Source organism: Excalfactoria chinensis, assembly GCF_039878825.1.
Source record: "Excalfactoria chinensis isolate bCotChi1 chromosome 1 unlocalized genomic scaffold, bCotChi1.hap2 SUPER_1_unloc_2, whole genome shotgun sequence".
Taxonomy (NCBI): domain Eukaryota; kingdom Metazoa; phylum Chordata; class Aves; order Galliformes; family Phasianidae; genus Excalfactoria; species Excalfactoria chinensis.
In genome coordinates, this window is record NW_027315566.1 from 54,385 (window position 1) to 77,079 (window position 22,695).

The window sequence follows — 22,695 nt, forward strand, 5'->3', positions numbered from 1 at the left end:
GCTGCAGACCCCACACAATTGCATCCCTTCCCATCGTGACCACCAGCACCACCAGGGCACGTCCCAGATGCGGGCTGAGCCTCCTTTGTTTGTGTTTGTTTGCTTCCAGCACCGACCAAACCGCAGCTGCTTCTCCCAACCAGCATCACAGTGTTGCAAACTGGGCAACAAAGCTACTCCGGGTACCAAACGTGCAGGTTCCTTCCTCGACAAAAGAAATGCAAACTAAAAAAGCACGAGAGAAATGGCAAAAAAGAAACTACGTTTCCCCAAAACTCTCCCTGGCAGCAAACAAGATATTGCTAACAGTGAAGGAATTCTGCTCCCGACATATGTTTCACATTGCACACAGAGCCATCTTCTTCCCAAACGTGGATGTGGCAAACGCAGCTCGCTGTGAGCAGCCACTGGAGGTTGGTTCAATGGATGGGGCTTCCACATGCATGGAGCCGGGCCGCTTTCGGCTGAGTCAAATGATGACTCACTTGGCTGGGCTGCACAGCAGCACGCAGCGAGATCCCAGTGCAAGCAGTGAGATCCCATTGCCAGCAGTGAGATCCCATTGCCAGCAGCAAGATCCCATTGCCAGCAGTGAGTGGCTGTCCTGCAACAGCAGCCACCCCACAGCCACCCCAGGGCAGCAGCAGCCACCCCACAGCCACCCCAGGGCAGCAGCAGCCACCCCATAGCCACCCCAGGGCAGCAGCAGCCACCCCAAGGCAGCAGCAGCCACCCCACAGCCACCCCAGGGCAGCAGCAGCCACCCCATAGCCACCCCAAGGCAGCAGCAGCCACCTCATAGCCACCCCACGGCAGCAGCAGCCACCCCAGGGCAGCAGCAGCCACCCCACAGCCACCGCAAGGCAGCAGCAGCCACCCCATAGCCACCCCAGGGCAGCAGCAGCCACCCCACAGCCACCCCAAGGCAGCAGCAGCCACCCCATAGCCACCCCAGGGCAGCAGCAGCCACCCCAGGACAGCAGCAGCCATCCCATAGCCACCCCATGGCAACAGCAGACACCCCATAGCCACCCCAAGGCAGCAGCAGCCACCCCATAGCCACCCCATGGCAACAGCAGACACCCCATAGCCACCCCAAGGCAGCAGCAGCCACCCCACAGCCACCCCAGGGCAGCAGCAGCCACCCCATAGCCACCCCAAGGCAGCAGCAGCCACCCCACGGCAGCAGCAGCCATCCCATAGCCACCCCAGGGCAGCAGCAGCCACCCCACAGCCACTCCAGGGCAGCAGCAGCCACCCCATAGCCACCCCAAGGCAGCAGCAGCCATCCCAGGGCAGCAGCAGCCACCCCATAGCCACCCCAAAGCAGCAGCAGCCACCCCATAGCCACCCCAAAGCAGCAGCCACCCCATAGCCACCCCAAGGCAGCAGCAGCCACCCCATAGCCACCCCAGGGCGGCAGCAGCCACCCCATAGCCACCCCAGGGCAGCAGCAGCCACCCCATAGCCACCCCAGGGCAGCAGCAGCCATCCCAGGGCTGCAGCAGCCACCCCACAGCCACCCCAAGGCAGCAGCAGCCACCCCAGGGCAGCAGCCACCCCATAGCCACCCCAGTGCACTTCCTCTACCAACTCCCAGGCCAGGCCTCCCGCTGTGCTCCAATGATGAACCCTTGGCCGATGCTGGATGTGTCCTTAACCTACGCTGCTCCTCTCCAGACCCACACAAACCATGGGGAATACAGAAGCCCCCCCAGGCTCAGCCTGCAGACAGCAGCCACCGGTCTGCACAGAGAGAACCACAAGCACCGAGAGACCTCAACCACTGTCAGAACATCACGAGCCATCACAGCTCTATGGTGCCTGGTCCCTCCTGACCCCACAGCACAAGGAGTTGGGCACAAGCAGAGCCAGCTCCCAGCCCTGCCTGGGGGGCTGGAGGGCAGCTCCCTCCCAGGAGCTCTGTGTTGTGTAGGGGCAGGGAGGTGCAGCTCTGAGACCGACCCAACCTGTACAGCAATTAGTCACAGGCAGAGGGGAGCAGTGCGGAGCAGTGCGCCCTTCCTCCCAGCCTTATCTCAAAGCTGCTTTCAGTTTGGAAGGGGGGGATGCAGGAAATCCAGAGGGATGGAAACACCATCAGTCTGACCCCCCCCCCCCCCCCCCATCTCGATGTCAGGTTGCATGCTCACATGGCTGTGCATTCTGCAGCTTGGCAGCAGCAGCTCCTCGGCTTTGCTGCGTTCAGCTGTCAGTCAGTCAGTCAGCCTGTCTGTCTGTCTGTCCCCAGCGTGCAACCAAACACCCCGCAGACCCCCCGTGCACCTCCAGCCCTGCTGTGCTAAAGGCTCTGCAGCACTCATTCAAACCTGACCGGAGCCTGATGGCTGCTCTGTGCTAATAGCAAAGTACCTCCGGTTTGCAGGGACACCATCAAAACCTGCTCAAGAACATCCAGGTCAGGGCTGTGCGCTGTGCCAACATCCAAACTGACACAACACAAGTGAGCAGCCCAGGGCAGCACCAACACGACGCAGGGCAGGATCACTCAGGTTGGAAAAGACCTTCAACGCCATCAAATCCAACCACATCCCACCTTGTGTGTGGCCACATCTCCAGGAATGGGGACTCCCCCACTTCCAGCTCGCGACCTCCTTTCCCTATGGGAAATGCTTCCTAACATCCAGCGCTCCCAGAGGCGGCACATAAAGGAACCAGACACTGAGCAGCTGCATCCCAGCCTGCAGAGCTCAGTGTGGATCCCACCTGCAGCTTAAGAACAGCCTGAGGGCACCAGGGCTCCTTGGATCCTCACCTGGGCTGCAGCGCTGCGAGGACTGGAGAGACGACAACAACATTCACTTCACTGTCATTCAGAAAACACTGCGGCACCTGGGCAGACTCTGCTCTGCAGCCCGAGGCCTTTCTTGACCCTTTGCTTTGGGTCCAGTAGAGCTGTGGGGCAGCATCATGCAATAGGCCCAGAGCATGTGCTTGTTGGGACTGCGAGGCTGAAACTAGCAGCTGGATCCCACAGCGCTGACAGCACGGAGCACCACAAACATCAGCTCAGAACTGAAGGGGCTGGAAGGGACCTCTATGCAGCTCCTCCATTGCAACCCCACATGCAGCTTCCCCCAGCAGCTGCACACAGAGCAGCCCAGCAGGATTGGATCTGCACAGAAGGAGACTCCCCCACCTCTCTGGGCCAGGGCTCTGCCCCCCTCACAGCACTGAGCTCTTCCTCACGCTCAGACAGAACTCCCTGGGCTCCATTCTGTGCCCGCTGCCCCTTGTTTGGCCTTTGGGCACCACCAAACACAGCCCGGCCCCCTCCTCCTGACCCCAACCCCTCAGATACCCACCAGCACTGCTCACATCCCCTCAGCCTCCTCTCATCCACATGCACAGCCCCGGGGCTCTCAGCCTGTCCCCATCAGGAGGTGCTCCATGCCCTGACCATCTTCAGCTGGGCTCTCTCCAGCAGTTTCCAGCCTGCCTGGAACTGGGCAGCTCCACACTGGGCACAATGCTGCAGCTGTGCCCCCCCCAGGGCGGTAATGGCGATCTAATGGCGATCTAATGGCGATCTAATGGCGATCTAATGGCGATCTACCCCTCAAGGGTCCCAGGTAGGCCGGGCTCAGGGTCAGGCGAGGCTCAGGCTCAGGGTAGGCCGGGGTCAGGCTCAGGGTAGGCCCGGGTCAGGAGTCTCCAGGCCGCGGCCCAACCCCCCCGTGCAGCCCATAGGCCGCTGCCCCGCCGGGCCCCTCCCCGCATCCCTCGGCCCAAACCCCGCACCCACGAAGGCCCCGCTTCCATCACGGGCCCCTCAACCCCTCGGCCCTCCCCGCCACGTCTGTGGGGCGCGGCCTGCGCCCCCCCCTCCGCCCCGCTCACCGCGCTTCTCGGCGTCGTAGCCCACCAACACGAAGTAATCGGCGAGGCGGGCCATGGCGGCGGGCCGGGCCGGGCCGCGCGGGGAAGGCCGCGCTCACCGCCCGTCCGCCGCCGCCGCCGCCGCCGTCACGCTGCCCGCCCGCCCGCGCGCCGCCCCCACCGCCGCCGCCGCCATCTTGGCCCCGCGCGCTACCCGGCCCGGCCCGGCCGCACTGCGCCTGCGCAGAAGCTGAAGAGAGGGGCGTGGCCGTGACACCGCCATTGGGGGGAAAGGGAGTGGGCGGGGTTATTGGGAGGGGGCGTGGCTTTAGCGGGATGGGGGCGTGGCTTCTCTGTCGAGTGGGCGTGGTTATGTAAATAATACCGATGTTAATATGGGAAGTGGGCGTGGCTTTGGAGAGGGGGGCGTGGTCCCAGTGAGCGGTCCCGGCTGGTGGGATTTGGGGTGTGGGGCCGTGATCCTCGTGGATCCTCCCTGCCCCATCATCCCGTGATTCCCCACGTCACTGCAGCCCTCTGTCCCTATGATACCCCTCCATCCCTGCAGATGAGCCCTGCTGCCTGCCTGCCCTAACACCCTGCTGCCTCATCTCCCTCCCTAGCCAGTCCCATCCCATCCCTACCACTGTCTTCATCTCCAACCCTATCTCTGTCCCATCCGTCTCACTCCAATCCTTACCCCCATCCACAACCTACCCTATCCCCATCCCATCCCCATCCACAACTGATCCCATTGATCCCATCCCCATCCCATCCTATCCCCATCCTCATCTCCATTCTATCCCTATCCCATCCCTATGCCTATCCCCATCCCATCTCCATCCCCATCCCATCCCCACCCCCATCCCATCCCCATCCCATCCCATCCCCATCTCCATCTCCATTCCACCCCCATCCCATCCCCATCCCCATCTGATCCCATCCCCAATCCACCTCCATCCCCATCCTATCCCCATCCACAACTGATCCCATTCCCATCTCCATCTCCATTCCATCCCCATCCATCCTATCCCCATCCCATCCCCAACTGATCCCATCCCCATCCCATCCCCATCCCCATCTCCATTCCATCCCCATCCCTATCCCCATCCTATCCCCATCCCATCCCATCCCCATCTCCATCTCCATCCCATCCCCATCCCCAACTGATCCCATTCCCATCCCATCCTCACCCCCATCCCATGCTATCCCATCTCCATCTCCATCTCCATTCCATCCCCACCCCCATCCCATCCCCATCCCCATCCCCACCCTCATCCCATCCCATCCCCATCCACAACTGATCCCATTCCCACCCCCATCCCACACCTGTCCCATCCCATCCCCATCCCATCCCATCCCATCCTATCCCATCTCCATCTCCATTCCATCCCCATCCCCATCCTATCCCCATCCCATCCCCATCCCCATCTCCATTCCATCCCCATCCCTATCCCCATCCTATCCCCATCCCATCCCCATCCACAACTGATCCCATTCCCACCCCCATCCCTATCCCCATCCCCAACTGATCCCATCCCCATCCCATCCCCATCTCCATTCCATCCCCATCTCCACCCTCATCCCATCCCATCCCCATCCAAAACTGATCCCATCCCCACCCCATTCCCACCCTCATCCCACCCCATCCCCATCCACATCTCCATCCCATCCCATCTCCATTCCATCCCCGTCCCATCCCCATCCAATCCCCACCCCCATCCTATCCCCATCCACAACTGATCCCATCCCATCCCCATTCCATCCCATCCCATCCCCATCTCCATCTCCATTCCATCTCCATCCCATCCTCATCCCCAACTGATCCCATCCCTATCCAATCCCCCCCCCATCCCATCCCATCCCCATCTCCATCCCATCCCCATCCACAACTGATCCCATTCCCACCCCCATCCTATCCCCATCCCCACCCCCATCCCATCCCCATCCCCATCTCCATCCACAACTGATCCCATCCCCACCCCATCCCCACCCCCATCCCATTCCATCCCCATCCTATCCCCACCCCGAATGGAAAGGGGGAGAAATAGTCGGGCAGGGCTGCTCCCCCTCCTCGCCCCCTTTGCAATTAAACAGACATTAATTAGCCGAAAATACCCAAAGAGCAGCGTGTCCCATCCAGGCTCATGCAGTCCCCTCTCCCTCCCTGCACCCTGGCGCTGAGATGGGGGGTCCCACGCTGTGCCATGGGGAGCCCCCCACCATGATCCTGGCGCAGGGAGCCGCGCTACACCCCGTGGCTCCTCCCGCTGCTCCTCCCGCCCGGCGATATTTAACCTGGGCCGGGCGAGGAGTCACAGCGAGAAGCGACTTGGAGAGGAGCCGGCAACGGGACCGGGCAGCCCCGCGGGCAGGTACGGGCGGCACCGGGTACCGGGGTGGGCACCGGGGAACAGCGCTGCTATCAGCGCAGCTCCGGCACTGGGACCCCCGGAGCCGCTCGTGGACCGAACCTGCTGCTGAGCCGAACCGAGTCCAGCCGTGCAGATCCGAGCCGTGCCCGGCCCTGAGCCGCTCTCCTCTCCCCGCAGCAACGTCCCCGGCCACGCCATGAGAGCAGCGCTGGGTTGCATCACCCTCGCTCTGTGCGCGCTGCAGCTGCCCCACGGCCGGGCCCTGCCCCACGGCCGAGCTGCCAAGCACAGGTGAGGCGGCCCCACACAGCCCCACAGAGGGGGAAGCCACGGGGGGTGCTTGGTTAGGGGAGAGGGGGGCTCCACTGGGTCCTTTTGTGGTGGTCATGAAGTGCTGAGGGAGCCCCAGAGGTGGGGGGGGGGGTTAATGGGGGGATAGGGGACGGGGAATGGGGATGGAGGGGGATGGGGAGTGATGGGAGGTAGGGGATAAGATGGAGAATGGGGTCAGGAATAGGGATGGGGGGAATGGGAAATAGGGGGGAATGGGAGGTGGGGAGTTGGAGGTGTTTGATGGGATATAGGGGTAGAGAGAGGGGATGGAACCGGGGAATGGGGCTGGGGATTGGGTGGGAGGTAGGAATGGGAATAGGGATGGGGGGGTGGGAAATAGGGGGGGAATGGGAGACAGGATGGAATAGGAGATGGGGAATGGGGATGGGGAATGGGGATGGGATGGGAATGGGGTGGAATGAGAGATGGGAGATGGGGAATTGGGATAGGGATGGGAATCACAATAGGGGAATGGGAGATAGGGGATGGGAAATGGGACCAGGGAATAGGCTGGAATGGGGATAGGGGATTGGGATGGGGATATAGGGAATGGGAGACAGGGTATGGGGAATGGGACCCGGGAGTGGGGATGGAGTGGAATGGGAGATAGGGGATGGAACGAGTGAATGGGGTGGAATGGGGATAGGGATAGGGATGAGGATATGGGGAATGGGAGATAGGGTGTGGGAAATAGGGCTGGGGAGTGGGAATGGGGTGGAATGGGAGATGGGGAATTGGGATAGGGATGAGAATCAGATATGGGGAATGGGGGGATGGGGAATGGGATCAGGGGGTGGGGGATGGGGTGGGGATAGGGATATAGGGAATGGGATCAGGGGATGAGATGGGGTAGGGATAGGGATATGGGGAATGGGATCAGGGGGTGGGGTGGGGTGGGGATAGGGATATAGGGAATGGGATCAGGGGGTGAGATGGGGTGGGGATAGGGATATGGGGAATGGGATCAGGGGGTGGGGATGGGGAATGGGATCAGGGGATGAGATGGGGTGGGGATAGGGATATGGGGAATGGGATCAGGGGATGAGATGGGGTGGGGATAGGGATATGGGGAATGGGATCAGGGGATGGGGATGGGGTGGGGATAGGGATATGGGGAATGGGATCAGGGGATGGGGATGGGGTGGGGATAGGGATATAGGGAATGGGATCAGGGGGTGGGGAATGGGATCAGGGGGTGGGGATGGGGAATGGGATAAGGGGATGGGGAATGGGGAATGGGATAAGGGGATGGGGAATGGGGAATGGGATCAGGGGGTAGGGATGGGGAATGGGATCAGGGGATGAGATGGGGTGGGGATAGGGATATAGGGATTGGGATCAGGTGGTGGGGATGGGGATGGGGATGGGGAATGGGATCAGGGGGTGGGGATGGGGTGGGGATAGGGATATAGGGATTGGGATCAGGGGATGGGGAACGGAGCTGGAATGGAACAGGGATGTGGGGGATGGGAGACGGGATGGGGAATAGGGATGGGGTTAATGCATGGAGCACAGCAGGGAGAGGGACCTGAGCCTGTAGTGGGAAGGGCTGAGTGGTGCTGAGGGCTGCACACACACACACACACAGGGGCACCGTGGGTGTGCAAAGGGCACGGCCTGTCCGTGTGCAGCCTGTGTGGGGCGTGAGGACACCTTTACACGCGGGGACACGGGTGTCAGGTGGTTTGCACATGCCTGGACACGCGTGTGGCTGCGTGTGTGGGGTGATGGTGTGCGTGCGTGGCTGCACGCGCTGCGGCACGTGGGTGTGCGGTGTGGGTCAGGGGTTATGGAGTGTTCGTAGGTGGGTGGAAGGGGGGATGTGTCTGCATGAGTGGGGTCACCCCGTGCACATACGTGTGTCTATGGGGTCTCCCCCATCCCTAGACATGATATGGGGGGGGGGGAGGTGCCATGTCCCAGGGCTCTCTGCTCAGTGTCCCCTGTGCACATCCCCCCCCCCCCCTGCAGATTCCTGGGGGCAGTGAACCAGTGCAGGATCAGGGCAGAGGATGGACAAGTGCTGGGGCATGGAGGGGGAAGGGGGGGGGGGCAGAAGGGCAAGATCTGGGCCAGGGATGCAGTCACAGTCATGGGCAGGGAGCAGATGGTGGGGGGGGGGCTCAGGGGCACATGTATGGGGGTGTGGGGTACAACAGTCTGCAGCCCTACCCCATCCCACTGAGCCCATCCATCCCCACTGAGCCCATCCATCCCTGCTGGCCCCATCTCATTGACCCCATCCACCCCCACTGACCCCATCCACCCCCACTGACCCCATCCATCCTCACTGAGCCCATCCATCCCCACTGACCCCATCCCATTGACCCCATCCATCCCCATTGACCCCATCCATCCCCATTGACCCCATCCACCCCCACTGACCCCATCCCATTGACCCCATCCGTCCCCATTGACCCCATCCATCCCCATTGACCCCATCCGTCCCCACTGACCCCGTCCATCCCCACTGACCCCGTCCATCCCCACTGACCCCATCCATCCCCATTGACCCCATCCCCCCCCACTGACCCCATCCACCCCCACTGACCCCATCCATCCCCATTGACCCCATCCATCCCCATTGACCCCATCCATCCCCACTGAGCCCATCCATCCCCACTGACCCCATCCCATTGACCCCATCCATCCCCACTGACCCCATCCATCCCCACTGACCCCATCCTATTGACCCTATCCATCCCCACTGACCCCATCCCCATTGACCCCATCCATCCCCACTGGCCCCATCCATCCCCACTGACCCCATCCCCACTGACCCCATCCCCACTGAGCCCATCCATCCCCACTGAGCCCATCCATCCCCACTGGCCCCATCCCATTGACCCCATCCACCCCCACTGACCCCATCCACCCCCACTGACCCCATCCACCCCCACTGACCCCATCCATCCCCACTGAGCCCATCCACCCCCACTGACCCCATCCACCCCCACTGACCCCATCCACCCCCACTGACCCCATCCATCCCCACTGACCCCATCCACCCCCACTGACCCCATCCACCCCCACTGACCCAATCCATCCCACTGACCCCATCCATCCCCACTGACCCCATCCATCCCCACTGACCCCATCCATCCCACTGACCCCATCCATCCCCACTGAGCCCATCCATCCCCACTGACCCCATCCATCCCCACTGACCCCATCCCATTGACCCCATCCATCCCCACTGACCCCATCCCATCCCCACTGACCCCATTCCATTCTCTTACAGGGAACCCCCGGATCGGATACTCCCCCCAGCCATTCCACACCAACCCCATCGGCACCCACCACCATCCCATAGATCCCCCTCAGGGCTACAACCCAACCGGCTCAGACACCTCATCATCCCACGGCCCCAGCCGGCCCTATGGCACGGCCCCCCAAGGCACAGACACCGACTCCCCCCGGGGCAAAGGGGTCGACGTCAAACCGGGGTCCGGCTGCATCACGTTCATCCTTCACGGGTGGGCTGCGTGCTGGGCACCTGCCAGGTGCAGAACCTCAGCCACCGTCTATGGCAGCTGATGGGCCGCCCCGGCCGCCAGGACTCGTCCCCTATGAACCCCAACAGCCCTCATAGTTATGGGTGAGGGTCTCCCACCCCCACCCCCACCCCCAGGACTCAGTGGGTCGGGTAGGAGTTGATACTTAAAGCACTTCCAGCAGCTGTGGGCTCCTGTGTGCCTTCCTGTGGGATCCCTGAGTGGGGATGGAGTGGGGGGGAGGTGGTGGACCCCATTAACAGGGATGTCCCCATGGAGGGGATGGGATGGAATGAATGCAGCCAGGGGGGGGAAACCGAGCAGCACACCCATGGAGGTGGTGGGGTGATTGCCCCACATCTGCAGCCCCACAGCAGCCCTATAGCTGCAGCTCCATGTGCTCCATCCAACCCTGGGGTGCACAGCTGCACGGGACACCCCTGGGTCACACATAGGACAGCCATAGGACACCCATAGGACACCCCTGGGACACCCATAGGACACCCCTGGGACACCCATAGGACACCCACAGGACACCCACAGGACACCCCTGGGACACCCCTGGACCACCCATAGGACACCCCTGAGACACCCCTGGGACAGCCATAGGACACCCATAGGACATCCCCAGGACACCCATAGGACACCCCTGGGACACCCATAGGACACCCCTGGGACACCCATAGGACACCCCTGGGACAGCCATAGGACACCCCTGGGACAGCCATAGGACAGCCACAGGACACCCATAGGACACCCCTGGAACACCCATAGGACAGCCATAGGACAGCCACAGGACACCCATAGGACACCCCTGGGACACCCATAGGACACCCCTGGGACAGCCATAGGACAGCCACAGGACACCCATAGGACACCCCTGGAACACCCATAGGACAGCCATAGGACACCCCTGGGCCACGTTTCGCCTCCTGTCCCCATTGTGTCCCCGGCCCAGCGAGGTGTTTTGGGGTCAAACTCTGCGCTTTTGGCACAGATGCGCGCGGCCGCGTCCCCATCCCGGTGCGCTCCGACCCGGAGGATCGCGGTCCTGCGGTGCCGCCTGCCGGCCGTGCTGCTCCGTCCGTCCGTCCGTCCACCCCATTCCTGTGTCCGCACGGCTTCCCGTCCATCTGTCTGTCCTCCCTCCTGTCCGTCCACACATCCACTTCTCCATCCGTGTGTCCGTCCGCCCGCCTGTCCTTCCTCCCTCCCATCCATTTGCCTTCCTGGTTGCCCCCCTCCCCCATCGACCTGCCCAGTTCCCCCCCTCCCTCCCGCTCCCAGGATATGGGGGCTGGGAAATACAGAGGACCCCCCACCTCCCCCCCCCCATCACCCCCATCTCCTCTCCCTCAAGTCATTGGACCCCAGAGGGGCAGCAGCAGAGCCAGGGACCCCCCGAACCCCCACCTGCAGCCCCACACTCGGTGCCTCCTGCCTGTCCCCACCACCCCGTGCCCCTTTGCCCCGAGCAAGGAGCAGCATGGTCAGGCTTCAGCTCCCCCCCCCACCCTCCCATATAAACCCCTACAGTCTCTACCTGCAGATGAAGCTCCTCAGTGAGGAGTGGGGGGGGGGGGGTCTCCTCACCTCTAGGTTGCATTGTGGGGCAGCCCAAGTTGTGGGGAGCAGCTGAGGAGCCCCTATTGCAGTGAGAGGTGCCGTGGTTGTGGGCTCAAACATTAACTGGGGGTGGTTAACTGGTGACTCATTGCCCCAGAGCCTGGGGATAAAGGTGGGGGGTCCTGGCAGCTCCACGTGTGCCCCCAACCCCAGACAGCAATGAAGGTCCTGCAGGCGGTGAGTAGCCCACGGAGGGCAGGACAGCAGCCACCTTTACCCTAAGAAAGGCCACCCCATAACTCAGAGTGGTGTGGAGCAGCTGCCTTTGGAGAGGGGGGGGAGGCACTGAGACCCTGGGACCCCCACCACCCCAAAGTGGGGCCCAGGCCTGTGGATCTGACAGCAACACTGTGCAGTGGGGTGGGGGGGGGGACTTTCCTTTGGGGGGTCACAACGTCCCCAAACCCTCGCTGTGCTCTGGGGGGTCGGAAGAGGAGGGGGGGGGGGGGGGCACTGGTTGGGTTAAGGGCTGTTCCTGCTCACCTGGAACCTTCCACCAGGACCCCAACCCTAATGAGCCACAGCCCAGCAAGGACAAGGCTGAGCTGCGCAACTACACGGTGAGGGGCTGCTGTGGGGGCTGGGGAGAGGGGGCTGAAGGGTCTGTGGGGCTAAGGGGGAATCCATAGGGCTGGAGGAGGTCCACAGGGCTGAAGGATCCATGGGGCTGGGAGGGGGGTCCATAGAGCTGAAGGGAGTGGATAGGGCTGGAAGGGGATCTCTAGGGCTGGGAGGGGATCTGTAGGGCTGGGAGGGGAGCTGTAGGGTTGGGAGGGGATCTGTAGGGCTGGGAGGGGATCTGTAGGGCTGGGAGGGGATCTGTAGGGCTGGGAGGGGGTCTGTAGGGCTGGGGGGGGATCTGTAGGGTTGGAGGGGATCTGTAGGGCTGGGAGGGGATCTGTAGGGCTGGGAGGGGATCTGTAGGGCTGGGAGGGGATCTGTAGGGCTGGGAGGGGAGCTGTAGGGATGGGAGGGGAGCTGTAGGGATGGGAGGGGAGCTGTAGGGCTGGAAGGGGATCTGTAGGGCTGGGAGGGGACCTGTAGGGCTGGTAGAGGATCTGTAGGGATGGGAGGGGACCTGTAGGGATGGGAGGGGACCTGTAGGGATGGGAGGGGACCTGTAGGGCTGGGTGGGGATCTGTAGGGATGGGAGGGGATATATAGGGCTGGGAGGAGATATATAGGGCTGGGAGGGGATCTGTAGGGCTGGGAGGGGATCTGTAGGGATGGGAGGGGATATATAGGGCTGGAAGGGGATCTGTAGGGCTGGGAGGGGATCTGTAGGGCTGGGAGGGGATATATAGGGCTGGGAGGGGATATATAGGGCTGGGAGGGGATATATAGGGCTGGGGGGGGGAGCTGTAGGGCTGGGAGGGGACCTGTAGGGATGGGAGGGGCCCTGTAGGGATGGGAGGGGACCTGTAGGGATGGGAGGGGATATATAGGGCTGGGAGGGGATCTGTAGGGCTGGAGGGAATTTACAGGGCTGAGGGGTCTGTGAGGCTGGAGGCTGGTCTGTGGGGATTGGGGGGAGCCCATAGGGCTGAGGGGTCTGTGAGGCTGGGGGGACTCCATAGGGCAAAGGAATGCATGGGGCTGGAGGGATTCCATAGGGCTGGAATGCTGAAGGAAGTCCATAGGGCTGAGAGGTCCGTGGGGCTGGAGGGGGTGGGGGTCCATAGGGCTGGAGAGGGTCCTGTGAGGCTATGGGGCCCGAATCCCCCAGCCCTGACCCATTGCTACAGGAGGGGAAGCTGCTGGACCGCGTTTACAACACGTACCTGCAGATGCACACCCACCAGACAGTCGACTTTGTGCGTAGGAAGGTTTGTGTCCTGGGGGTGGGGGGGGGTCTCATGGGGGGTCCCTCTGGGCCGGTATTCACCATCCCCATCCGTGCAGAGCGCTGAGTATGGAGGCTGCTCGCTGCGCAGGATGAGCGCCATGCAGGCACTGCAGCTGCTGGACCAACTGGTGGATGAATCCGACCCAGACGTGGACTTCCCCAACTCCCTTCATGCCTATCAGACAGCAGAAGGCATCCGGCGTGCCCACCCTGACAAAGGTGGGGTGATGGAGGAAGGGGGGGGGGTCCAACTGCCTGAGCCCCCTCCCCTGGGTTGTGGATGGGGGGGGTTGATGGCTCTTGTTTACCCTCAGATTGGTTCCACCTCGTGGGGCTGCTGCATGACCTGGGCAAGGTCCTGGTGCTGTTTGGGGAGCCGCAGGTGAGGTGGGGGGGTTGGGGGGGGGGTGGGACCCCCTATTAGGGGATGCTGGGGGGGGACATTGGGGATGATTGTCACCCCCCTGCAGTGGGCGGTGGTGGGAGACACCTTCCCAGTGGGCTGCAAGGTGCAGAAGTCGGTGGTGTTCCATGATTCCACCTTCCACGACAACCCGGACACCAGAGACCCCCGCTACAAGTGAGTGCAGCTCATCTATAGAGGGGGTGGGGGGGAACCACAGTGCAATATTGACATCCCCCCCCCCCCCCCACCGCCCCCTACTTCTGCCCCATAGCACTGAATGTGGGATATACCAGCCCCACTGCGGCCTGGAGAACGTGCTCATGTCCTGGGGACACGATGGTGAGCGTGGGGAGACCCAGAGCACAGGGGGGGGGGGGAATGATGGGGGGCTGCCCCGCATGGCCCCCCCCAAACACCCACTTTCTCCACAGAGTACATGTATAAAGTGATGAAGTTCAACAACTTTGCCCTGCCCAAGGAGGTAGGGGAGGGATGGGGTTGTAGGGGAGGGATGGGGTTGTAGGGGAGGGATGGGGTTGTAGGGGAGGGATGGGGTTGTAGGGGAGGGATGGGGTTGTAGGGGAGGGATGGGGTTGTAGGGGAGGGATGGGGTTGTAGGGGAGGGATGGGGTTGTAGGGGAGGGATGGGGTTGTAGGGGAGGGATGGGGTTGTAGGGGAGGGATGGGGTTGTAGGGGAGGGATGGGGTTGTAGGGGAGGGCTGGGGTTGTAGGGGAGGGCTGGGGTTGTAGGGGAGGGCTGGGGTTGTAGGGGAGGGCTGGGGTTGTAGGGGAGGGCTGGGGTTGTAGGGGAGGGCTGGGGTTGTAGGGGAGGGCTGGGGTTGTAGGGGAGGGCTGGGGTTGTAGGGGAGGGATGGGGTTGCAGGGGAGGGATGGGGTTGCAGGGGAGGGATGGGGTTGTAGGGGAGGGATGGGGTTGCAGGGGAGGGATGGGGTCGTAGGGGAGGGATGGGGTTGCAGGGGGGCACCCCAAAGGGGCTGGATGCTTCCCAACCCCAAACCTTCCCCCTTTTCCCCCCCTCTAGGCCTTCTATATGATCCGCTTCCACTCCTTCTACCCCTGGCACGCACACGGGGACTACAAGCACCTGTGCAACGAGGAGGACCTGCGCATGCTACCCTGGGTCAAGGAGCTCAAGTGTGTGGTGGTGGTGGTAGTCATGCTGGGGGATGGGATATAGAGATGCTCTGTGCCCCAATCCCACCACCTCTGACCCCCGTCTTCCCCATGTGCTCCCCCAGCAAGTTTGATCTGTACACCAAGCAAGAGGAGCTGCCCGACGTGAGGGAGCTGCAGGGCTATTACCAGGCCCTGATTGATAAGTACTGCCCTGGGGAGCTCTGCTGGTGAGCTGGGACCCCCCCCTCCCTCTGCAGACACAACCCCCCCCACTGCTTCTTCAGCCACGGACCCACGGACCCCCTCCTTCCCCCCCCAGCACTCAGCACTCCCCACACTGTGTTCCCATCTGTGCACAAGGGCCGTCAATAAACCCACTTGCCATGTAGATAACGCAGCGGTTGTGTTCAAGGTGTGTGGGGTGCAATAGGGAATCCCCCCCCTCCCCCTTAAGCCCCACAGGGGATGGGGCTGCCCACACCCCCAACCCCTCCCCCCAAACCTAAGGGAGAGGCCTAAGGGCTGGAATGTCAAAGGCTTTATTTAGAAAATTATAGGAAACCTCTTTGCCACCCACTGAGCTGAGGGGAGGGGGGGGGGGGGGGGGAAAGCGCGATGCAGGCAGAGCATTTCCCCCCCTTCCACCCCAGCACAGGGCAGCTGAGCCCTAACGCAGCCCCCACCCCACAGCCCAGCCAACTGGGGGGGGCACAGGGGCAGCTCCGGCTGGGGGATGGGGGCAAGGAAGCAGCCACACACTGCGCTGACCCAGCTGTGCATGAAGGCACCGCCAGCCCCAGCCAGAAACCCCCCCAGGGGTTGGAGCTGGGAGTGGGGGGGGGGGGCAGGTGGGGATCTGGGGGGGGTGGGGGGCTGAGGCAGCACTCAGTGCGTGGAATACGGGGCAGCCAGCGCTGCTATTTCCTCCTCTTGGTGCCACGGGGGCCTTCGCCATCAGCCCCCCCCCGGTTTCGGCTCTCCCCCTTCTCCTCTGCCTCCCTGCTGCCCTCCTTCCTGCGCAGCTGCCCGTTCTTCTCCCCCTGCTCCCCACGCTGCTGTTTAGGTGCTTTATGGCGGGTGGGGGGCGCACCCCCCCGGGGCCGGCGGGCCATGGCACGCAGCAGGAAGGTGGTGGCAGCCACCAGGTAGAGGGACCACAACACAACGTGGGGGGAGAAGGGGAGGCTGAGCCGGCGCACGGAGCTCAGCAACCAGGGCAGGAATGCATCCACGGGGCGCTTCAGGGGCAGCTTGTCCTGGGGAGGTGGGGGAAAAACAAGGGGTTGGGGGGTGAGCTACGAGCTGAGACCCACGGGGTTCGGTGCAGTGCAAGGAGTGGATCCTACCTTCAGGCCATGCTGGGCAAGCAGATCATCCAGCGTTGGGTCCCCCAGGGAGACAGTGGGGAAGAACTCCTGGACGTGCTGCCGCCGCCACCACCGTGCGGCTCCCACCCTGCAGGACAAGGACACGGGGATGGGGATAGGAACCCCCCACCCCAACCTGCACCACCATAAGGACACGGGGCTGCTCCGGAGCTCCCCCTGCCTTCCCCTCCCTGCTCACCCGCTCTCGGCGCTGTGGGTGAACCAGTACTTGTAGAGCTGGGCACGGAGGTAGGTGGGCGGCTGAGTGCTGAAGGGGTATTTATCCTCATCAACCTGCACCAGGCGGATCACTGCAAGGGGGAAACGGGGGTGGGCACGGTGTCAAGGGGAGGGGGGGCTGCCCCATCCCACGGGGTCACCAGCAGCCCCCTCACGCTCACCCCGTCCCTCTCACCGTCCTCCTTGCCCTGCAGCAGACGGTGGACGAAGCTGGCAAACCAAGGGCTGCTGCTGTGGTGTGCCAGGGCTGCAAACCACATCTGCCAGTCGAGGCGAGGCTGGTGGGGGGCCACCACGGCGGGGGCTGCACTGACGTTCCCTGGTTTGTACATGAACTCGATCTCCTGCAGGCAGGGCATTGAGGGTTGGAGGGCAGATATGGACCTCTGGGTTTAAGACACCCCAGTAGCTTGCTATTCTGGAGGGCACAGCGCCCTTTTCCCCTCCCCTCAGGCTACAGAACAAAGCCCCACACCGCACAAGGACAGCCAGGTGGTCCAGCAGGATGGAAACCACAAGGCAGGGATGCTCAGAGTGACCTCCAGCTGCCTCCCATCCCACCACTCCCCCATCCCATCCCCCCAGCAACGAGGTGGGCGCTCACCGTCCAGCTCTGCTTGTCGTAGCTGCCTTCCAGCACCACCTCAGGCCGCCCCCCGACGCCGGTCATCCTGCGGAAGAGCCCGTAGGAATTCACCACCTGGAAGCGCTCGACTGCGCTGAACATTTGGTGGATGCCAGGCCACAGTTTGCCATTGGACTCGTAGTCAATGTAGGTGAAGGGCACCTGGGGGAGGGGCAGAGAGAGTGACCACGTCACCCCCCCCCCAAAGGAGAGGAGACAGAAGCTGGGGGGCTGGGCTGAGCCTCCCACCCTTAAAGACGTGCACGCACTGTGGGCACTGCTGCCCAACAGCAACTCCCCCCAGCTCCTACCCCCAGTCAAGGGGATGAAGACCACAGCATTGTGCCCCACAGCCTGGCCACACACCCCCCATATCTCCCCCCCCATGCGCTCACCAAGCTGACAGCAAACATCCCCACGGTAGCTGTGGCGAAGATGGCCCACTGCAGCGTGGCCCACAGCTTCCAGAAGAAGCCACGGATGCAGGCACACCTGCAAGGGGATGGAAGGCTGGTGAGAAATCAGAGCTGTGTGGCTGCATCTGCCTGGGGAGGGGAGCAGCTCCTGGCTGGGGGCACATTATGGGGATGGAGACCCAGGTTAGCCCCTGCTTCAGCCCAGTTTGTGGAGCGGATGGGGGCTGGGAGCAGCTCCAGCCATCCTGGTTGTGCCCTGCTCTAGCAATGCAAAAACAAAGAGAAAACAACCAAACCCTCTCTGAGCCACCTCCATCCCATGCACACAGTGTGAGCCACGTCTTGTACCGCCTGCTCACCAAAGTACAGCCCGGCACAGCCCCCACCCCACTCACCGGTACAAAGCAGAGAGGATTTCCCAGGAGAGTGAGAGGAAGCCCAGCCCCACCAGGGGCAGTGTCACTGCTCGCAGCCACTGCGTGAACTCGTGGTAGGTGAAGGCTGTGGTGGAAGAAAACAGTCAGGGCCAGTTGTGGTGCCTATGGGGGCAGCAGGGCCGTGGGGATGGCCACCCCAGCGCAGCCGTCACGTACCCACTTTGGATTCCAGCAGCCTCTTCTTCCAGTCGATCTCCAGGCTGAAGTAGTGGATGCTCCAGTAGAGCAGCAAGGCGTAAGTGGCCAGTTCCAGCAGGGTGGAAAGGAAGGAGAGGAAGGTAGGGGGCCAGGCTGCTGGAGGAGGGGTGCAGCTCAGCATTGGTGAGCACAGGGCGTAGCAAGACCAACCCATGGCACGTGGTTGGACCCAGGGCTGAGCGCTCACGTGCGGGGAAGGCAGAGCTCAGAGCCCACAGCACCAGAACTACATCTCCCAGGGTCAGATAGTGGTGGTGGCCCATCCCCTCCCAAACACTGCAGAAGGGACTGCAGCCCCCAAACAGTGCACGGGCCCAGAGACTCACAGCTGCTGTTCTTCTTCTTGCCACGTCCCGTCCAGTGCCCCACGTGCTCCTCATCCAGCAGGGAGAAGGCCAGGACGATGGTGAGCGCGTTGAAGAAGTTGTAGTTGCCCGTGAGGATGATAAGGATCTGCAGCAGGACCTGGGCACGAGCAGAGGTGGGGTTGGGGGGGGGGCATCACAGAGCCTGAGGGGGGCACCCCGCTGAAGGCCACGCAGCGTCCCCACACACACCTGGCAGTAGAAGGCAAAGAGCCGCAGGCGGCGGATGGGCATGAAGAACAGCAGAGGGACAGCGATCTCGATGACGTAGGTGGCCACCACGCTGAACTTCTGGAACCACACGGGCAGCTGGTGGGCATACCAGGCGGCCGGCGTGGGGATGCACTGCGTCTCATAGTGATAGGTGAGAGCTGGGAGGACAGCAGAAGGTCGGGGAGTTGGGGGAGCTCACAAGGAGAGAGCTGCAAAGAGCCCCAGAGCTGCTTCAGGGCACAATCCCAGACCAAAGGCTCCACCGAGGTGCCCCAAAGCCCGTGCTGCCCCTCACCTGTGAGCCCCCACCAGGTGGGGCAGCGACTGGTCAGCTTCACCACGCCGGAGGCAAACATCAGGCGGAAGAGCAGCCAGCGCACCAGCCAGAAGGTGACGCTGTCGTGCGGGCGCCAGGCTGTAGAACGCCACTTGAACAGGCGCAGAGGAGCCACCAGCACGGCCAGGAAACCTGCTTCCAGCAGGAGGCTGTCCCTAAGGGAACGTCACAACCCCTAATGGGGACACAGGCTGCGTCCCCGAGGTGACAACAGGGGGACTGAGCCCCTAAGGGAGCGGGCAGGAGGGACACAGAGTCCCCAGGCAGGGCAGAAGGGGGTGTACGAGGGCTGACTTACCACTGGAAGTAGAGGAAGACCTGTCCTACCTGCAGGGAGAGCCAGCAGTCAGTGGGAGGGAGGCCCCGTGCTGCAGGGGGTTTCCTTCCCGTCAGCCCCCACTGAGTGCTCTGCTAGCGATGTGCCAAACCCAAGAGTGGCCGTGAGCCAAAGCCAGGCAATGAGACAGCACTGCCCTGGGCACGGGATGGAGGAGGAAGGAAGGAGGAGGAGGATGCTCTGAGGCCAGATGTGTTGGCAAGACTGTGGTGCCAGGAACCACAGCCCAGGAGTGGCTCCAGAGCTCCAGGCTCAGCCACGTGGCCGGCGAGCAGCAGCACAACAGCCCTGGCTGCAGCCCTGGATGCAAGCAGCACAGAGGGGAGGAGGAAGATGGATTTCTCTCCAGCATCACCTTAAAAGGGAAGGACGAGGGCCTGGCACGCAGGGGATGGGAGGAGGAGGCTCCGGACAGCAGGGAGTCCCAGCCCAATGCAGCCCCCTGTGCCACTTCCCCTCCCACTCAGTACAATGCAGACAGCTGCACACCAGGAACAGTTCCCACGCAGGCAGCTTCCTCTCCCATTCCCCGGGTTTCAGAGGGAACAACACAACAGCTTAAGTTGGAAAGGATCTTAAAGCCCAACTGGTTCCAGCTCCCTGCTGTGGGCTGGGTGCCCCCCAGGTCCCCATCTATGGCCTCATGCACCTTCAGGGCTGGGGTACCCACAGCTCTGGGCAGCAATACCAGGGCTGCACCACCCCTGAATGAAGGACTTTCTCCAACGTCTGACCTCAGTCTCTTTTCTTTCAGTTTAATGCCATTCCTTTTCCCACACGGAGCTGCTGCGGCCCCCAACCAACCCCACACCCTCCTCAGACCCCACAGCCCCACATCTCTGAGCTGAGGGGCCTCGACCTGAATGAAGTACCCAGACAAGCCCTCCTAAGGGCAGAGCAGAGCAGGATAATCCCCACCTTCCTTCACTGAACCCCCTTTCTGCTGATGCTACCCGCAACGCAGTTATAGCTGGGGGTGCACACGATGAAAGAGGAACCCCTTCCTGCCACAACGGCTCTGACTCCCCCCAGCTCCTCCAACCCAAAACCACAGACAGTGAGCACAGAGCTCAGCCCCTGCACCCTCCTCATGTGCATCCGTACCTGGTAAAGCGAGAGGTAGAACACCCTTAGGACAGCAAACAGCAGGCTGTCACGCAGCGAGGAGCAGAGCAACGCGGCCATCGAGCCCACAGCACCCAGCAGGCAGAGCAGCTCCATTCCCTGCTCCGTATCCAACCCCAAGTGTGGGCCGAGCCACAGCAACGTGGGGACATCACGCAGCTGTTCCCACAGCCCCTTCCCGCTCAGACGCAGCACCCGGCGGGCTGGCAGGATCCCATCGCGCCCATACAGCCCTAAAGGGATGGAAGGAAGAAGAGATTCAAGGGGCAGCTCCCTATGGGATGAAGGTGAGAGGCCAGGACCCCCCCACACACACAGCTCTAGGGCTCCATCTCTGCTCCCTGCTGTCTCAAAGCCCTTCAGCAAACCTCAGCCCGCTGAGCTGCTCCCAACCCCTCAAGACACCGACCCTACGCCCTCATCCCCCCTGGGGACCTCAGCTGTCCCCCTGCCACCATTTAGCACATCCCGAGGGGGGGACACCACGTCTACCTCCCCCAGGACCCCCAGAAAGGGCCAGCTGAGACCCCCAAAAAGGGCCCCCTCCGTCCTTCAGCCCCCCAAGGAGGGATCCCCTCCACATCCCTTAAGAAGCCCCTCAGGCCTCCCCCCTCCTCAGGCCTCCCCCCTCCTCAGGCCTCCCCCCTCCTCAGGCCTCCCCCCTCCTCAGGCCTACCCCCCCCTCAGGCCTACCCCCCCCTCAGGCCTACCTCCCCCCCTCAGGCCTACCTTCCCCCCTCAGGCCTTCCCACCTCCCCCCCCTCAGGCCCCGGCTTCTACCCCCCATAAGGAACCCTCAGAGCTCCAACCCCGCTCCACATAACGGGTTAAGAGGATCCCACGGGCACGTACCGGGGATCTGGAGGTAAAGCGACACGAAGGCGGCGAGGTAGGCCGCAGCCAACCCGGCCAGGAAAAGCTCCCTCGGCCGCCGCGGCGGCTCCCCCATGGCGGGCCCGGCGGCACCGACACGTCCCCGCGCTCGCGCCGCCCGTGACGTAAGCACGCACGCACGACCGCGTCGCGTCACGTATGACGTCACGCGTTACGTCGCGTAAAGGGCGGGAAACACAAAAATGGCGGCGTGGAAGGAGCCGACTTCCGGGAGGAGCTGAGAGGGAAAAGGCTCCGCTTTGATTCTTGCTCTGCTTTATCCCACCACAGCCGGGGGGGCCCGGGGGGTGAGTGTCCGTGTGGGTGAGTGTCCGTGTGGCCTTCGTGAGAGCATAGGGCTGCTGTCATGGCGAACCCCGATCCCTGGGCCTGAGGAGGTTCCCGCCCCCCCCCCCCCCGACCCGAAGGTTTCTGTGGTGTTCTCGGTGCCAGCCGTGGGGCCACCTTCATTTCTATGGGCTGTGCTTCCTTAAGGCCTTGATTCGGCCCCAGCTGAAGGTCTCTGCTGCCTTTTGAGCCTCGTTTTGCCTTTAGGAGGTGCTGAACTTGGGGGCAGGACTATAAAGTGTTGGGTTGGGAGGGACCCAAAGGATCATGAAGCTCCAACACAACATTCAGGGCCACCAACCTCCACATTGAACAGCAGCCCAGGCTGCCCAGGGCCACATCCAACCCGGCCTTCAACACCTCCAGGGATGGACGGGGCATCCACAGCCTCTCTGGGCAGCTCTTCCAGCACCTCAACACTCTCTGTCCACAACTTCCCCCTCACATCCAACCTCAATCTTCTTCAACCCATTTCCCTTGTCCTGCTCTTATCTGCCCTCATTAAGAGCTGACTCCCCTCCCATCTATAGGCTCCCTTCAGGTCCTGGCAGGCTGCACTGAGCTCACCCCGCAGCCTTCTCTTCTCCATGCTGAACAAGCCCAGCTCCCTCAGCCTGTCTTTGTATGGAGGTGCTGCAGCCCTCTGAGCATCTTTGTGACCTCCTCTGCACCCTCTCCAACAGCTCCCTGTCTTTCTTCTATTGGGGTCCCACACCTGGACACAGAGCTGCAGATGGGGCCTCCCCTCCCTCCCT

General features: G+C 62.7%; 4 protein-coding genes across 5 annotated transcripts in view; 2 read left to right on the forward strand and 2 right to left on the reverse strand.

The window, feature by feature from the left end:
* Positions 1-3,994, reverse strand: part of SBF1 (SET binding factor 1) — a gene marked incomplete at its 3' end in the record, with an annotated part of 56,588 nt that extends 52,594 nt beyond the window's left edge. The window contains exon 1 of the mRNA XM_072360630.1: positions 3,862-3,994. Coding sequence (XP_072216731.1) covers positions 3,862-3,916 — 55 coding nt within the window. The remainder of the gene's footprint in view (positions 1-3,861) is intronic.
* A 2,155-nt stretch (positions 3,995-6,149) lies between these two features.
* Positions 6,150-10,217, forward strand: ADM2 (adrenomedullin 2). Its single transcript, XM_072360629.1, has 3 exons — positions 6,150-6,215; positions 6,393-6,506; positions 9,790-10,217. The coding sequence occupies exons 2-3, from the start codon at positions 6,412-6,414 to the stop codon at positions 10,148-10,150; spliced, it is 456 nt and encodes a 151-aa protein (XP_072216730.1). The 5' UTR covers positions 6,150-6,215; positions 6,393-6,411; the 3' UTR covers positions 10,151-10,217.
* A 1,610-nt stretch (positions 10,218-11,827) lies between these two features.
* Positions 11,828-15,290, forward strand: MIOX (myo-inositol oxygenase). The gene is made up of 10 exons (XM_072360626.1): positions 11,828-11,845; positions 12,169-12,228; positions 13,414-13,494; positions 13,571-13,733; positions 13,829-13,896; positions 13,985-14,094; positions 14,192-14,259; positions 14,352-14,401; positions 14,965-15,077; positions 15,182-15,290. Exons 1-10 carry the CDS (start codon positions 11,828-11,830, stop codon positions 15,288-15,290), a joined length of 840 nt encoding a protein of 279 aa, XP_072216727.1.
* A 292-nt stretch (positions 15,291-15,582) lies between these two features.
* Positions 15,583-21,730, reverse strand: LMF2 (lipase maturation factor 2). 2 transcript variants are annotated; one of them, XM_072360628.1, is made up of 14 exons: positions 21,572-21,730; positions 20,699-20,952; positions 19,556-19,584; positions 19,216-19,412; positions 18,900-19,078; positions 18,669-18,807; positions 18,301-18,435; positions 18,103-18,208; positions 17,687-17,783; positions 17,271-17,453; positions 16,842-17,010; positions 16,626-16,737; positions 16,406-16,514; positions 15,583-16,315 (listed from the first exon to the last, which is right to left on the reverse strand). In XM_072360628.1, exons 1-14 carry the CDS (start codon positions 21,666-21,668, stop codon positions 15,977-15,979), a joined length of 2,145 nt encoding a protein of 714 aa, XP_072216729.1. In that variant the 5' UTR covers positions 21,669-21,730; the 3' UTR covers positions 15,583-15,976. The 2 variants fall into 2 exon arrangements, with proteins under 2 accessions (XP_072216729.1, XP_072216728.1); XM_072360627.1 differs by having other exon boundaries at positions 18,301-18,438.
* Positions 21,731-22,695: the final 965 nt, after the last annotated feature.